Consider the following 17,787-nt stretch of genomic DNA (forward strand, 5'->3'; position numbering starts at 1 on the left):
GAATTCCCATGGACAAGTGACAAAGAACAGAAAGACCCATGCAGTGGGAGAGTATCTTCAAGAAATCCCCACCCCCCTCGACAAAAACCCACCTCTTGCATATGAAATCTTTTACGGTGACTGATGAAATATCCCTGTAGTATAAGCCTAAGCACTGAATTCATGGAACTGAATAATCACTGACCCTGGACAGACATTGCACGTCAGCCTTTATAACCTTCTTCCTGATCTGTTGTTACACAAACCATCCTTTTCTCTTACTGCTCCGAAGGGGCATGCACCTCGCCACGTCCCTGCTGCTGCGCCTTCCCCGACCCACAGATGCTCGCTACCTATTTTCTGCCCAGAAGCTTAAAGGGTTGACACAAAAAGATCAATCTCATTTTTTTTGCATCCAGCCTTTTCTAGTTTGGATCCATATTTCTTACAAGTTACAAGTTACAAGACCTTTTGGCTTCACATTTTTTCTAGGAATGCTGTTTTTAAGTGGGATGATTTCAGGGCCCTGATGTGTAGCATGGCCCTTCAAAAACTGTATGGGCATATCTGCTGGAGCAGTGAATACTGGCACAGGAAAAGGAATGCTTCAAGCTGGCTTTGCTGCCAAAGACAGCTTATTGTAAAGCTGAACCCTGGGCATTTGACAAATATATCTGGGTATTCGAAAAATATCACTAAACTGCCAAGAAGTAAAATTTCTCATATAAGTGACTTGTAGAATAAAGCTGTTACTGGTACAGCCCAAACTGACAGCCCATGCCCAGACACCTCTCAGATGCTGTTCTTACTTTCTGGTCTCTGGGGCATCCTTCAAACTACAGCTTGTTCACATCAAAGATGCAGAGACAGCTCAGATCTGGTGGTGGTTACTAGCTCAAGCACTGTTCCCATGCACCTCTACATCCAAGGTAAGTTTAGGCTTGAAGACACACAGCTCCTGCGTGCTGACTACTGCTTTGGCACGACACCCTGTGGGTGACCCCATGGAGTCCAGCCTGGGCACCTCAGTGCTGGTTTCCCACGAGTGGGTGCTGGGTGCTGGTGCTTGCAGTTCTGCAGGTCTAATGGGATTATTAGTCCCAGCAGGTCAGACCCAGGCTAAGCCTGAGCAAAGCCATGGTTTCTGCAGCAGTTCCCCCCATCTGCCCATTTACCTCTTGGGGTACATGGTGATGCCTGAGCTGGCTGTGTGCGCCTGTGCTATGCTGGTGCTAAAGGTGTCCCTGGGCTTCCTGGGGAGTGCAGGAGCAACTCAGCGGATCTGCTGGAGTTATCCCGGAGCCGGCGGGACGGGCGCTGGACCTGCGCTGGGGAGGCTGGCACAGTGCTAGGACACGAGGCTGCCCCTGCACCACCTCCCCACTGCGTGACCTGGGTTCTGCAGGTGCCTGGGGCACCCCCCAGGGCCTGCTGCAGGAATGAGGGAGCACTGGCTGGATTTAACGAAGAAACTTACAAAACAGGCACTACAACATATATTATATAAAGCTGTCAGACTTTCCTGCATACAACCTCCCTCCGAAGCCGTGCCCCTCGCCCCTACTCCCCAGGGCAGAGGGTCTCTTGGGACGGGATGTCCCTACAATTCCTGCAATGATCCAGGAGCCTGCAGGTAGGAACTCCAACCAAAGCTGGGGGTGAACCAGAGTCTCAATCGTTCCACCTGAGTGAAACATATCTCAACACTTTCCCTTGCACTGCCGTCAGCCAGCAGCGTGGCCAATGGGCAGCAGAGCTGCCATGTCCAGGGGTGCACCACGTGGCTTCTCAAAGCAAGGACGCTCCTCTCTGGCAGCTGCTGTGTTTCAAATTTATTAACATCAAAATGGGATATCAGGAGGGGGAAAATATGCTGAACACAAAAATACAGTCTCGGGGCTCTTGGAGCCCCTCTGAGCACGTGGCACATAACGAAGAGTTGCCTCTCCTTATAACTACCCAGGATAAATCTATAGGAACTGCTGCATGCAAGTACTGCGCGTCCTGGTGTAAACACTCCAGCACCGTTTCATTTCTAATCCTCTTTTCACAACCAATGCGCGGCATTAAAGCAAAAAAGTATGCAAATAAACAGAAACCTCTAGAAGATAAAAAAATGAAAAAATTTCACACTGGGCAGCTTCTTGACAGAGGATCTGCTTAGAAAATCAAGCCAATCCCTTCAGCTGGTTTTGAAGTACATTAGGACAAACAAGCATATTTTTTCTCCCAAGTCAAAAGCAAGTGTAGCCACAATGCTTTTGCACAGAGCTTTGTTAAAAATGGTAGCGGCTTAAAAGTTGGAACTTGGCACACGTCTTTCTCGGTGAAGGCAGGACTTGGAAGACAAGAAACTGAACAAACTCCTGCCTGTTTCGAGCTGTGCAATCCAAAACGTGATTAAGTAGAGAGGAATGCAATTCAGGGAAGGCATGAATGGAGTGGGACTCTGCAGAAACTGTCTGCCTTATAGCTGTTACCTCTTCATGGGACAGCGGGAGCACAGGGAAAACCACACTCCTCCCTGACAACTTTCTCAACTGCTATTTTGGAAAATATCTCTGGTTACTACAACTCAAGATTGAAAACATCTAAGTGCTCTCTACTGTTTTAGTCTGTGTTTGACAGCACTTACTCCCTTGTGCTATTTGTGTGCCCTCCAAAATGGGACAGGATGACTGGATCCCCTCCGGACCGATGGCAATGGGCTGCCAAATCCCCATGGAGCATCGGGAGAGTCTCTTGCACCTCTTCACCACTCCCCTCCAGCAGCAGGTTTATGCAAAGCCACCAGACCCAACCACTGCAGGTCTGCGTTTATTCACGAAGGCTCTGGCAGCATTTGGCCTCCACCACCCACTGGACACAGCATTAGATGGAAAAGCAGCAACCCACTTTCCTCTGCTGCTGACCGAGCCACGCTCAATCCTCTTAGCTCTGCCTGCCGAGCTTGGCACAGATGGCAACAGGCAGCAGGGGAGGGCTGCGTGAGCCCGGGGAAACTCACTAATGCTCTGGTAAGTGTGGGGAGAGGGATTTTCCTTCTCTCCAGACAGAAACCAGGTCTTCTGCACCCATCAGCTCCGCCCTGCGGTCTCTGCTTCAGTGTGTTCATCCCGCTGCAATAGGAAGCATCGCCACATTACTCGGGGATTTGTCTCTTACCTGACATTCGGCCGCCACAGGGCAGTGTGATCCATCAGAGCAAACGGACTTCCAAGGAAGCAAGCCTGATGTACATCCATGGCTATTCCCTGCCAAACCTTCCTCCACGTATTCGAAAAAGTCACCTGCTAGGGGCAGTGCTGCCAACTAAAGAGCAGGTAAGGTCTTCTTCAACTCCCATACCTGGTGTCAGCACAGGCCCAGCCTCCCTTTCCAAAATGTCTACTGAGAGATAAACTCCATAGGTACAGAAGTCTGGTTCCCTACCTGACTATAAATCTTTAACATCTAAATAGCTCTCTTACGAGCATTTCTAGGTTTGATATCCTCCAGGAGGCCCATGAACATGGCTCTTAGTTACAGAGGCACCAACTCAAAGCTTATTCTAAAGCTATGCCGGTCTATATTGGTGAGCTGAACCATATGCAGGAGTGTTTCTGGCATTGGAACAAGATAATTTACAGTATCTAAGCGTTAGAACGCTCCCTGGCAGGGTTGTGACACATTTCAGCTAGCACATTCTCCGGCAGTTCCCAGGCACACTGATCCCAACACTACATGCAGCCACCAGGTCTTGGAGGCTAAGAAAATCTGCTAGCATGGAAGCAGGCATCTTCATGCCATTTGCCTTCAGTGTCAGAGAATTCTTCCGTGTGCATTTACTAGCACAGACATATGCTACAATACTTGCATTGCACTGTTAGCATACTGATCTGCTTAACCAGATCAGGCATTTCAGGCTGCCAGCATGGTGGGTAACCAGATTTGGTCCATTCCTTGAATTTATCCCGAACAGGCAATTTTGTCTTATTCTACATTACACTACTTGGGCTGTTCACTCCTACCCTCCAGAAGGTAGTCTTCCACTTACTGCAGAAAAGTTTGTCAGTTATGAGTGTAAGTGAATGTCATTCCAGCAAGTTGGGTCACATTAGCTATTCGGCTGGCAGACATAATCCATCAATGCTGAGAGCTTGCTAATCATCCCCAGAGACTGAAGGCACACGCTGCAGCTGAACGAGGCTGTGCAGTACAAGAAGCTGACTTGCAGCATTGAGGCATTAGGAGGAGTTCTTCATAGTTTTGTTAAAATGCATCAGCATGTGATGGTGGGAGTCACCCAGACGTGCATCGGTGACCCACTCTGGAGGGGCGTATGGGACCTTTGGCTGATGCAAAAATGGATGCAGAACTGAACAGCAGTCTAGGAGCTGGGTATCAACACAATGAGACTTCTTCAGCTGTTACGGCACTCTTCAAGTTTAGTTCCCCTCCTGCAGGTTTCTGCATCTCTTGGGAAAGGACGCGAGTATTAGCCTAGCTTGCCGTCTGGGCTCAGCTGTGCTGTTGCCACTGTTTAAGAAGGTTCACCTCATTAAAGGGGCGTGCACTGCTGTCCTTGCCCTTCTCAAGCAGACTGAAAGGTATCATCTATATATACTCTGAATCTGAACAAAGGGAGGAAAATGGCAACTCCTGACTCGCTCTCCATGGGGTTAAGGAGCAACCCTCCCACGACTTCCTTGACTTCATGAGGACTGTTGGGTGAGAGCACATCCACTTTTTCTGATTGGTAGCATAACCTCAAAATTCATGAACCCAATCTGCTCTGCTGTGTTGTATGGTTCCCACCATCTTCTGAAGGGAAAAAATTTCCATCCCAGTGTTTAAACACTCCCATGTGAGCTCCTCTGCTGTGAAGCCATTTCTGTGCCTGTTTGGCATTACAGAAGTTCTCTTGTGCTGGAGTACAAGCGCCTGACGCTCTTCTGGATTTGTTGCATGAGCTGTACTACACACCAAAGACATCATACATGTGATGTACATATTTGTGAACTCCTTTAGCGTTCTTCTCAATATTGAACAGTACAGCTCCAATGGTTGTTCATTTGACTATAAAACAAAGAGGTTTTAATATTTAGCAGATTATTCAAGCCTCTCACCAGCTGTGACATGAAAATGGTCCTGTTGTAAATTAGGATCTACACTGGCAAAGATCTTTATTAGCTGGGACACAACAATTTTAGCAGTAGTAGGGAAGAGCGTGGTGGACTATGAATACCATGTGGCTTAATACACCATTCCTGGAATAATATCTGTACACAACCCACTGTTCCTCAAGAGTGTGAGCAGGACTAATCCCATCGATCCCAAGGGGCAGTGCTGCAAAGACACTACAGAAACTTTCAAAACCTTGATAGAAGCTCAACCCTGAACACCAGGCACAAAAGTTACTTGACTTCCCTGTAAAAACAGTGGCACTCTCTTAGAGCTTGCCATGATTTTCTGACCAAGACTGGCCAAGAGACAGTGGCTTCTAGGCCTTCTGAGGACATCTTCTTGCCTGGAGTTTGGTCTCTCAGTTGCCACTGTGCTCACCTAGTCTTTTGCTGGGGGTGAAAGTCAGTTATCACACAGTTTTCTGTAAGCACTTGGTGGTAACCTTGGCAGCCAAGTAACTTCTTCTTAGGCTCCCAGGAACAGGAACAATCTCTATTCAATAGACCACACAACCACTCTGGCTGCAAACACATGAACAAAGAGCCCCACTGGGTTAGGTGACTTGCTGCACTCGGTGCAATGCTGGCTCATGATGGCAGTCAAGCCATCCAAAAGGGCCACGCTAACCTGGGCACTCTCAGCTGCTGGAACACAGCGTATACCACCTCAGTTAAATGCAGGATGAACAAGGTGGCATTTTGGTCAGGAAGCCTTTTTTGCTTGCCAAGCAGCTTGCTTGTACGTAGCCAAGACGGCTGATCCTCTTTCGCTCATCTCTGTAAATCTTAGTAGCAATATGGAGAAGGCAGAATGGGACTTGCAGCTTTAGCACTGAAGGGAAATCAGAGATTCCTAAAGTGGATGCTGATGCTATTGCTCTTGATGTGCTGCCAGTGCTGGCTGAATCAGTGATCGTTATTCTGCCTGTTATTTACCTTAACCCTTCATGTAAATTCATGTAGCCACCACATAATCAATCCATCTCGTCAAGGGCTGAGCGGATAGTCACTTCAGATCACTAAGACACTTAGGCCTTCTCTTCCACAGGACCCAGATGGTGCTCCACATTTCCCCTCATACGTTGTCCTGCTGTTCCTGGACTAGTCCGTAGACCTTTGTGAGGTACTAACCAGACTAGGCTCTTCTCTAACTTCTTTTTCCAAGACACATGCCTGTGGACACCAGGATGGGGCTGGTCAAGCACGCAGTAGACTGGTACCCTTTCCTAGCTCCTGTAGGGTTTTATACACAATATAAAAATGTGTAGGAAGATGTGACTCTAGAGCCACCAAAAATGGTAGAGGTTCTAAAGGCCAGTGGGATGTTTGATAATAATTTTACAGTACTTCAGTTGGCTGTGTTCCTTCAACCCACACTCTCACAGTCACTCAGCCGTCTATTCAAGTATTTCTGTTATTGCAGTACATGGATGACCATGAGGTCCTGAAGACATCTGAAGCCAGTGTATGGTCCAGTGACTTCTTGTGGACATCAGGCTGGAGATATGCCATTACTTTCCTCCCAGAACAGTGCAGATATCAATACAGCATGTGATGTGTAGGGCTGTTATCAGCCACATGAAGTCCTGCTGGAGGCCGGTTACTAGTGGTGCACCTCAAGCCAGTTAAACAACTTCTTTAGTAACAGCCTAGATGATAGGACAGCATGTACCCTCAACAATTTTGCGGACAATGCAAAACAGGGAGGAGTGGACAATATATCAGATGGTTGTGCTGCCATTCAGAGGGACCTTGAAATGCTGGAGAAATCATAGAATCATTTAGGTTGGAAAAGACCTTTGAGATCATCAAGTCCAACCGCTAACCCAGTACTGCCAGGCCCACCACTAACCCATGTCTCTAAGCACTGCATCTACGTGGTTTTCAAAGAATTCCAGGGATGGTGACTTCGCCACCTCCCTGGGCAGCCTGTGCCAGTGTTTGGAAGGGCAGATAGGGACCTCATCAAGTTCAACACAGGGTGCAAAGTCCTGTTCCTAGGAAGGAATAACCCTGTATATCAACTGCGCTCTGGGGGCTGACTGGCTGGAAGACAGCTTGGCAGAAAAAGATGCTGAGGTCCTGCAGAGAAGTTGAACATGAGCCAGCAATGTACCCTTCCAGCAAAGAATGTCAACAGCATTCTGGGCTGTGTTGGGAAGAGCGCTGGCAGCAGGCTGAGGGAGGTGATCCTTCCCCTTGACTCAGCACTGGTGAGGCCACGTCTGGAGTGTTGGGTCTGGTTCTGGAAAACCCACTACAAGAAAGATTTGGAGCAAGACTGGAGCAAGTTCAAGGAACAGCCAAAAAGATGATTAAGGAACCAGCATCTGCCATATGAGGAGAGGATGAAGGAGCTGGGACTGTTTAGCTTCAAGGAGAGAAGGATGGGGAGGATCTTATCAACACATACAAATCCCCAATGCAAGAAGGTAAAGAACAGAGCTAAAGCCTTCTCAGTGGATACCACTGAGAGAACCAGATGCAATGCAATGGAAATACAGGAAATTCCATTTAAAAATAAAGAAAAAACTTTCCTATGGTGAGGGCACTGAAGCACTAGAACCAGTTGCCCAGAGAGGTTGTGGAGTTTCCATCTCTGGAGATGCTCAAAACACGATGGGGCAAATTCCTGAGCAGCCTGCTCTAGCTGACTCTTTGAGCCTGGGGGGTGGACGAGATGATCTCCAGAGCTGTCTTCCCACCTCAGCTATTATGTGTTTTTGGTGTGTTTCTCAGCCAAGTGGAGCGTTGGACCCTTGGTTTCCCAGCGTTTTCAGGCTGCACCTTTATAGCTAAGAGCAGAGCATTTTGGGCTACTTCAGTCCATGCAAATGTAAGGATGTAAAGTTTCAATTCCTATAGATCAGCGATGTGTCCTTTGGTTGGTCAAAATCTGCCTTCTTGAGTTTCAAATCCTTTTTGGCTCATTCATCATTGATTCCAACAGAATGGGACTAGACAGAATGTCAATGTGTTGATATTATTTTAGCAGTTTTGGTTCTCCTATCCTCCTGCTAACATAGTGTTCCATGGAAAGAAGGGAGGCAAAATTGGGCAAATTCTTCCTTTGATCTCATATTTAACCTTTTTCTATACCCATAATCCAGATGAAGAGAACAGCACAGGAAAAATGAGCTAATATAAGTTGCATTTCCATGCAAATGAATATTCCTATTAATGATGCTGGGTAAGAGAATGACATAGGATACAGCATTCCACTTGTACAGTTAGAAGTTGGAGGACAGGGACGGTCGTGACTTGGTTTTTTTCCTTCCTTCAGGAAGTTCCTCGAAGATCACTGCCGCACACTGCAATCTGGTCCCTTCATTAAGCCACATAATTTTTGCAAGGTGCCTTAGCAAGCCCAGGGATAAACCTTCACTGGCAGCATCAACTAAAGATGAACTGGGCTCCAACAGAAGATGCATGCTTACCGCCATCTTCTTTTCAAGTTGATGGCAGAAATTTAATACCAGGAGTCCCAAAAGCCGATTTCAGCACATATAGAACTGAGGTATTTTCAGCAATAGAAGTTACCCCAAAATATATATTTCCTTACAAAAAATAGGTAACCAGAAATTCCTATTCATTTATCCAATATCCAATCTGAGTATCTGATAAACAACATGTAAAAAAACCCCAACAATGGGAAACACAAGATTAGTTTTCATTAAAGCTTTGTGTATAAAGAAAACCATGTTCAAAAATGCTGAAAATTTGTTCTGCTGGAGAGAAGACATTGAACATCTGGCTCTTCCCGAGAAAAGCAAAAGGGCTCCCTCTGGAGTGGATTCCGAAACCAACACAGGATTCAGATTTGAATAGATGGGCAAAGAAAACAAAAATTGGTAACAAAGCAAATGCATTCTTGTCTCTTGTTAGTTTACTCATCTTGTTTACAATGAGCATACTGGGACTAATTCAAGGAAACTATATCATGACTGAATGATATGGATCCATGCCCAGAATATTAAGTCATTAATTAGTTTTCATGCATGGACTTGTATGTGGCAAGGAGGCAAATTAAAAGATTCCTGAAGAGACAAGAAAGCTTTCTTAGCATGTGAAATACTCCAAAGAATCTCAAAAAAAAAAAAAAAAAATTATGAAGCCAGCTGAGAATGCACATTTCCAACCCTGGATGGTCATGCACAATTCTATAAAAACTCATGAATACAGCCACTGGTTGTGCACCCATGGCGATAAACTTAATTTGAAAGGGAGAGAGGAATAACTTTAAAGACATATACAAAAACATGCTCTACTGGAAATCCACGAAGGCTGCTTTCAAATTTACAAGTGTGAAAGACCCCACATTCCCATGGTTTATTTGCATACAAGCCAATTAACAGAAAATTGTTTTCATGCAGAAAGGAAAAAGAGATCGCCTACAAAGTGAAGTCAACTTACTGCCTGCTTTTGCTCTTCTTCCTATAAACGGTGGCAAAAGAAAAAGGTGAAGAGAGAAACAGGACAGATTAATTATCATATAAAAGGAAACACACACACAAAACACACAACATACCCAATGGAAGAACAGAACATGGCAAATTGTAGGAATATCTATAGCCATGGAAGGAAAACAAGAGGTCAGACACAACCGCTGTGGTGGGAAAACAAAGGTGTCCTTTGGTCCATTCTCCAAAGAAGACCCCTATCTAAAATGGCCTGTCATGTTGGCAAAAGTCACACACGGGATGGCTGTCACACGATGGGTATCTTGGATATAGGACAGGATATCCAATGGATATCTTTTCTTTTACGCAGGTCCTTTACTGGCTTCTCTTCCCACCCCAGATGCAGGAATGGCTCTCTAGCTGTCCTCAAGGCAAGAAACAGGCTACCATCCTCCAAAGTCTGGAAATGCCATTGGGCATTTGGTCCCCTGTGTGCACAAACCTTTGTCACAGAGACCCAAACCATCACAGCCTGGGAGGCAAACTCTCACCTTTTTGGTCAGAGAGTGCCCATGGCCACCGGGCATGCAGTGACCTCTGCAGACCCAATTCAAAAGGGAAAACGACCAAGCCGCAGGCAACCAGGTCTAGAATGGGAGGGGAGGAACTGGGAGGCAAAAGCACCAAAGCTTTGGAGTAAGGAAAAAGATGCGGGGAAAACAATCCCTTTGTTGCAATGCAACGTTTGCCCACACAGACCACTAATAATTTGAAAATTGAAAAAAGGTGAAATATGGATGAGTTTATCCTCTTTTGAAGCAGCAAAAGTTACACTGTGATCCTGCCAGGCCAGTGGGGTCACATTCTGACTTCAGCTACAGCAGCATTCCTGGGAATGAGTAAAATGTCCCGTAGTTGAGAATTCCTTTATTAATTCAATAGTTTTCATACGTTTTGTCCTCACATACACAACAGCCGTTACGAGTCCTGCAGGCTCATGTCGTGCAGGCTCAGTTGTGTGGAAAGGCACAGCACGTGGTGCAGGCAGCAACACTGTGCATTAAAAAAAAAGGTTGGAGGCATGTTTAGAATGACTCTCATCTACGCAGATCTAGCAATTTACAGCCTTTCCAGGGTAACAGTGTCTGTTCCCTCCAGCGGTGGCTTTCCACGGCCTGTCAGTGCGGAGGGCAGCAGGATGTCTCCCCAGAAATTCAGGTCATGGAATTAAAATTCACAGAATAAAAGCTCCCTCTGGTCTTGAAAACCATCAACCCATTTATCTACCTTCTCTCATTTATTTCCCATCTGAGTAGGATTAACCAGAACCTGTCTCTTAATTTAAAGCAGCTTCTTCTCACTGACCACTGTACCAAAAGATGTTTTCCTAACTGCAAGCTGAGGGCACGGCAGAGATATCTAGGAATGACTTCCACATTTCTGACCAGGTACTTTTGGTTCTTTTCTCCCAAGACTTGGGGTTCTTCCAGGTGTGTATTTAGACACTGGTGTAGCAGATGTAGGGTATGGCACCACTCAACCACAGCTCAACATCAGTGGTGGAGGCCAGTGCTGCCCTCCCCACATTCCCAGATGTTTCCAGTTGTTGGGACTTGCAGGACCAGATGGTGAACCAGGTCAGGGGAAAGATCTCAAATAATCTCCACTCTACAAAAAAGTTGTTAGTTTGAAAAATGAGGCTTTAGCATTAACTACAGATGTGGAAAAAAAATAAATCTCTAGAGGCATGGAGCTTTGCTAGAAGGACTGAGTTATTAGATAAATCATCAGATCAGCTAGTGAGGAAATTACCATTGAGGAAATGGAAAAAGTGAAATGGGATACGTCTGCTGAATATCCGCGTGGCTGAAAGCAAAAGCTCTGCAAGAAGGCAGACAACCATCACTGCGGACTACTTGTTAGAAGAGTGCCAGCTAAACAGCACTAGGTGATCACCGAAGACTCCAGGACAAAAGGGAAAGCTAAGCCAATGGTCTGGATGAGGAAAAGAAGATAAAAAATATTGGAAGAAAGTCACTGATGGCAGTACTGACAGGTCACTGGCCACTGTCCAGCCTAGACGGACAGGCTGCCTCTCACGGGTGAGGGGCTTGATCTGCTTAACCGGTGGCTGGTGGAGTGGCCGGGGGGACAGGAGGCTGCCAGGCCACGGGCAGCCCTGCGGTGACTGCCGCAGCAGCCCTGCCAGCTCGGTGGCTGCGGTGCTAAACTGAATTGTGCAGCTGTTCTCCGGCATGACCTCCACGCCTCCACGCTGCTAAAATCCCTTCTCACCCTGATCAGGTTGGCCTGGCCCAAACTGCCCCTCAGGAATGGGTCTGGGCGCCTGACAGCCTGTGGGTGGTGGCTGGAGATGGCTTGGGAAAGGGTGGGCAGCTCCGATCCAAAGGGGTGTGGGTGACCACCCCCCGGCAGTAGGTGCGCAGCGCCTGCCCAACGAACGCTGCCCCAGCGAGTGCAGCCACCAGGGCGGCACAGCAGAAGGTACCAGTGGCAGCACTTGATGAAGAGCCGAACAACCAGAACATCTCCTTTGGGGGAAACCCACCAACAAATATCTGTAACTGAACCTCCTAACAGGAGTGTCAACACACGTTGACAACAAGGTGTGGAAGGACACTCGATGTAAACACCAACCCTAACTCCAAATTGCAACGGCGTGGGTAGGTCACTGTGCAGGCTAATAAACGTCAATCAAGGCGTTTTGATTACCTCTGCACTAGCAACCAAAACAGTCAAGGGTTTTCCTCTGCTCCAGCTATCACAGCATGGCTCACCACGGGAAAAAAGGACAACCCTCCAGAGAACAACTCTGTCCTTCCAAATACAGGCTTTCCCCTCTCTCCTTCTTTTCGCAGAGAGAGCAGAGGTACCAAACTTTCACATCACCAAAGTTAGGTAAGCCGAATCCATCTCGAAACGGCAAAATGAAGGCAGCATTAAAAATGTAAAAAATACTGCACAAGAAAATGGAAAAAACCATAAAAGCTTAACAGCTGATGTAAATTATAAATGAAAATTTTTGAAGTGCACCGAATAATGAGAGGAGCTAAAAGCTCGCGGGAAAAATTTGTGTCTGGCAGGGCTAAAACCACCAAAAAGGAGACTTTGAAATGAACACAATATCAGAAACAAAACAAAGCCTTGAGGTGGTGTACACTGCTTCTGAACAGTCATGGTAAAATTCTCAATATGGGAAGTGGAATTAGCATTTCTGCTCTGTTTGACTAGTAGTACTTTCCTCTTGTAGTTTCTATCAGCAACCAGTGAAGTACTTTCCACTAATAATGAGAAAAGGTGTTAAAAAGTATCTACTAGAAATAATATTTTTAGATCAGCAAGCCTGGGTAGCTTGCAGCTGGGATTCTTACAATAATTCCATGAGGGGTTATCCAGTCCAGTGAAGGTAATTGTTAAAAGATCTTGGAATACCCAGGCGTGGAATGGGCTGATACTCAAAAAGGGAAATAAGACAACTTAAATAAGCATACGCATCTTACCCTGCCGTTAGTTTATTCAAAGTAACAGAAATGCTGATACAAGGCTGAGCTGTTAAGTAATAAACAAAGCATTACAACTTCATGGAGAAGAGGTCTTGTCAAATAAATCTGAATTTGTTATTTGAATGTTTCACAGGTTTGGCTTCTAAAGGAACTGCACAGATGTAATGTATTTTCCTGTGAGAGGATTTACTCATGACATTCTCATTAACCCTTTAGCACTGTATGAAATAAATAAAGCACTTTGCATGGAGCAAGAGCTGGGTAACTGACACCTTTCAAAAAGTACTCACTGGTGCAAAAAGACACAAAAAGGAAAACAGAGATGAAGAGCAGGGAAACTCCTCCTGTAACTCTCTGCACAGTGTTGCTAAGGTTCAGAGAAGAATTCAACACACAGTTTTTTTTCCCCCAATTTAAAAAAAGATACTAACAATCTGGAGAAGGCAAAGAAATCAACCATTAAAAAACCTGGAGTAAAGTACTGTGAGCAGCTTTGCAGAGCTCTACCTGTTTAACTGATTTAGAAATCAAGACTGAGAAGTGCCTTCACCGAGATGAGTAAGTATCTGCATAGGAAAAAACCAGGGGTGCTAAAGTACTCCTTAATTTAATGGAGGGAGAACCACATGTACCAGAGCCAATGGATGTAAACTGAAGCTAAATACATTAAAACTGAAAATGAGGCATAAATTTTTAACTGTGCAAGCAAATTTGCATTGGCAGTGAATTTTCCACTTCTGATTTCTTCAGTTGAAGAACAGATGTCTTTCTGGAAGATGCTTTAATCAAAGAGAATCTGCCAGGCTCCATAGAAAGCTTCTAAGGGGAAATGCAAAGAACTGTATTATGCAACATGCAGAATGGAATAATTATCATAGACACAGGCTCATAGGGTAGTTCGGGTTGGAAGGGACCTCAGGAGGTCTCTAGTCCATCCTCCTACTCAGAACAGGGTCAACATCTCGGACCAAATTGCTTGGAACTCTGTCCAGTCGGGCCTTGAAAACTTCCAAGGACGGGGGTTGAGCAACCTCTCCAGGCCCCTGTGCCACTGCTTGAGCATCCTCAGAGGGAAGAAGTTTCTCCTTATATCCAGTCCCATTTTCTCTTACAGGTTTTGAACAATTTTGGGAACTGGGGGAGTTAAAGATGCTAGACTTATAAATGAAAAGCCTAGTACGAGCCAGCTTCTAAACTAACCTTCTGTGTGATACAGCCTAGAAGATGTCATTAATGTTTCTGTCAAGGTCATAACTGAACTGCATGGTTCAACTTAATGAATGGGTCTGAAAAACATCAGTTTATCAAATGTGAGTCAGTTATGGCTCCATTCTCTCTTCTGCAGTCCTCTCTCCTCCCTCCTCAGCTGCAGCACTTGCCACTTGTGCTCATGCTCTCTTCTGCAGCATCCTCCATGCTCTCCCCATCGGTGTGTTACTGACACCAGTACCTTTTGCTGCTCCACATATCACGTACATGTGTCTAACCGGTCGGGCATGAGGAAATACGCACAGTTTGGGCAGTTGGGAGATGAGGGTATGATGGCCAAGCAGGCAGGGAAGGCAGGTGTGCTCCCTGCCCACTGCATCCTGCCGAGGGGGCATGCAAAGCTCCACAGGATGCTCCAGACCCCGCACGTTGTACAGGGTCAGGGTAGTGCATTGGATAAAGTCCACCTGGCCTTCAAGGCTTTGGAGGCTGAAGAGCAGAAAGTCAGGCCAGCTAACAGAAGAGCTGTTCACTCTATTGAGATGACAGCATTTACGTCAGGTTGTGTTTGGGACAATTAATTTGAGAAGGCTTATGAGTGCTTTGAAAACAACAGGGTCTACAGAAAACTCACACCAGAGCTTGCCATCATGCTAAAGCAGATATCCAAACTGATTTTGTTATAAAGAGGCTCCTCAAATGTGTGCAAGAAAAATGCTGGGTCTGTGGTCACCTGAACCTCAGAGAATCAAACTGTTTCTGATGCCACAGCTTTTACACTTTCCTAAATCTGTAATTCAGTCTTGGATGCCCTTTCTCAGAGATATCACACTTCAACTTACAAAGGCTTAGGGGCTGAAGAAGTCAAGGTGAATTTAGCAAGTGACATTATCTTCAATATTTTTAGAAGACAGACATTAACAGGCTGAGTAGGAAAAAAATACAGCGTGCAGAATCACTGACTTAAAAAAAAAAATTACTTCCCAAATATTAATACTAACTACGTTCTCATCTGCACAGGGAAACTAAACAAAACAGGCACCTCTGAAGAGCAATTGATCGTAGCCTCTTGTAGGTACATTCCTGTTCCAGAATGGAAGCCCAATCTGAACAGCGACTGCACTTTAGATTTACAGACGATATGAATTCATTATCACTTTCAAGCGCAGGCAACTCTGAATTTTTCTGGAACTATCAAGATGTGCCTACAGCTAATCTATAAACCCCTGTGCTGCTCCTGTCAGCATCATTGCTGTGATGTCTCTTCTACTTCTTTCATTGCCTGTAGCATCTTCGCTGCATCTTGTCTTGGACTAAAACCTCTTTGAGTAAGGGCAGTGCTTTGCCGATCACTTTATGCAGAGGCTCTTGTTCAATTTAAAGAACGGAAAGAATAAATGCATAGTAGTATTTCAGGTTCTACTCATCAACTATGAGCTCAGCTCTAGCAGGACTCTATAGAAAATAACAACAGACCCTCATCAGAAATCCAGACAGCAACATATATTACAGATCAGAGCCAATACCATCATATTCCAAAGCAAAAAACCTCTGCAGCCACCGCAGGGTTTGTGTGGTATTCCCTGGTGAAACACAGCCCAGGCCACTGAGGAGTCGGGTTGTCTATTGCAGTAGCTACAGTTTCCAGTTTATTTTCCAGTTAAAAGTTGGAAGACCTGAACTGGTACCCAGAACAGCGTGCAGTTGATTACCAAATCTAACATTTCTTTAAAGCCTTCCAAATCTTACAGCTTCTTGATATTTTAACTGAAGCAGCAGAATATGAACCTGAAAACCCATTAACCATCTGCACCAATACACAGAGCCAGCATGGAAATGACTTTTTGCAAATTCCTTCTATTCCTCATGAAGTATTTATAACGGTACAACACAGAGCAGGAATCCCGGAGTGGCAATAGTGAGTTCCAGACCCAGGGAAGAGAAGGATGCCCTGCATTTCTGACAGGAGATGGCTTACTTTGAGCAGTTTCATCAGCCCTTCGAGCTGCACCATCAGTTCTCTTCTGCTTTCCTGAAGTGCAGACATCCTCTGTTCCAGTTCATCCTTTCTCTGTCTGTCCAAGTTACATGAAAGAAAGAGTCAAAAAATAAATTTTGGGTATTTCAAAACCACTTCAGGAAATTCACCCATATAACCGTGTCTTTGCTTTTCATCACTCCCTCCCTGCTTCCCATTTGAAAGCACAGAGCAAAGCACACCACATTCACTGCAAAACCTATATGTAACAATCAGGCTTTTCACTTAAAATCCAGAAATTCCCACTCAGCATCCTGGTAGTAGGAAGCCCTTTCCAAAAGCACTGCATTTGGAGAAAAACAGCCCGCTCTCTTCCTCCTTTTAAGAGCTCCCTTAACGTCAGACCCAGGCATCCTGCAGAGCTTTCAGACAAGCAAGAATGAACTATGGGAGGAAAGGCAGAGAGGAGGAAAAAAAAAAAAAAAGAAAAAAAGAGGAGAAATGGCTGCAGATGTTTGGAAAGGAAAAGCTGTCACCTGTCTGGACAGAGACTCAGCAGAGCTATTTCTGTCCACCGATGTGACGTATAATCTTTGACATATTTGCTGTACCAGAACCCAGGTAACAGGGAGATAATAAGTGACCTTCCCTTTCCTTGGCATCAGAAATCCACTGGGTTCCTTCAGATGCCTAGCTGTGTGATATTTAAGGAAACATGACTGTCTGGTTTTATTTTATATTTAGAAAAATAAAGAAGTGACTAATATAAGGAGAAGGTCAAAGACAAACGTCAACACGTCAGAAGTTCAGTATCTTAGATGATTTATGAAATGCTGGGCCCCAGAAATCCCAATCATAGCTAATGACAAATAACTGTAAGAAAAAAACAATTAGAAAGGCTTGTTTATTCATCTACAGTTATTTTTGTTGACATCATGATGTCTTAGTCCAAAGTTAAAGTCATCATATATTCTAGACTGAATTTTTAAATGTCTTAGATTCTATCTGTGTTCTCAGGCGATATATTATGGATAAATCATTCTGGGAATTTTAATAACCAACTAGTTTTAGAAACACAATTTGGACATCAGAAGATGGAAAAGAAACTGTCCATTTACTGAGACTGAATAAATCTGTGGAGCGTGGCTTGCTTTCATTATGGTGACTGTGAAACTGGCATTTCATGAGCATACACCCCAGCCAGAAAACTGCTAAGACTCCTGAACAGAACCAACTTGTTTCTGCACTGGTTCTTAGAAGGACAGAGGCTGTGAAGTATTAACTGTCCTGGATATTTCTTTCAAGATCTTTTTGTATTTTGAAGAACGTGGTTATTAAGTGCTGAAACATATCACAAAAATAAGGCAATAAAGAGAAGTTTACACACACCTGGTCACCTAGAATGTGTTAAAAGCCCACTGTAGACATAGCTTTACCCGTCTATATGATCCTTCTTCTCTCTCTAGGTCAGTTCAGAGTCTGTAGCTTTTATTCTATAGTTATTTAATATAACATTCTGGTTAACGACTACA

At 45.0% G+C, this 17,787-nt stretch overlaps 1 protein-coding gene across 19 annotated transcripts in view; it reads right to left on the reverse strand.

Annotated features, from left to right (window-relative positions):
• The window catches only part of DTNB (dystrobrevin beta), a 214,985-nt gene that overhangs the window by 48,024 nt on the left and 149,174 nt on the right, over window positions 1-17,787 (reverse strand). For 16 of the 19 annotated variants that reach the window (XM_040597624.1, XM_040597623.1, XM_040597611.1 and 13 more), the window contains one exon: window positions 16,256-16,352. In XM_040597624.1, the coding sequence (XP_040453558.1) occupies window positions 16,256-16,352 (97 nt within the window). Of the gene's footprint in view, window positions 1-9,557; window positions 9,579-16,255; window positions 16,353-17,787 lie in introns of all 19 variants that reach the window. The other 3 variants (XM_040597621.1, XM_040597614.1, XM_040597612.1) reach the window with 1 other exon arrangement.

This window comes from Falco naumanni, chromosome 6 (assembly GCF_017639655.2).
Source record: "Falco naumanni isolate bFalNau1 chromosome 6, bFalNau1.pat, whole genome shotgun sequence".
In the NCBI taxonomy this organism is placed as follows: domain Eukaryota; kingdom Metazoa; phylum Chordata; class Aves; order Falconiformes; family Falconidae; genus Falco; species Falco naumanni.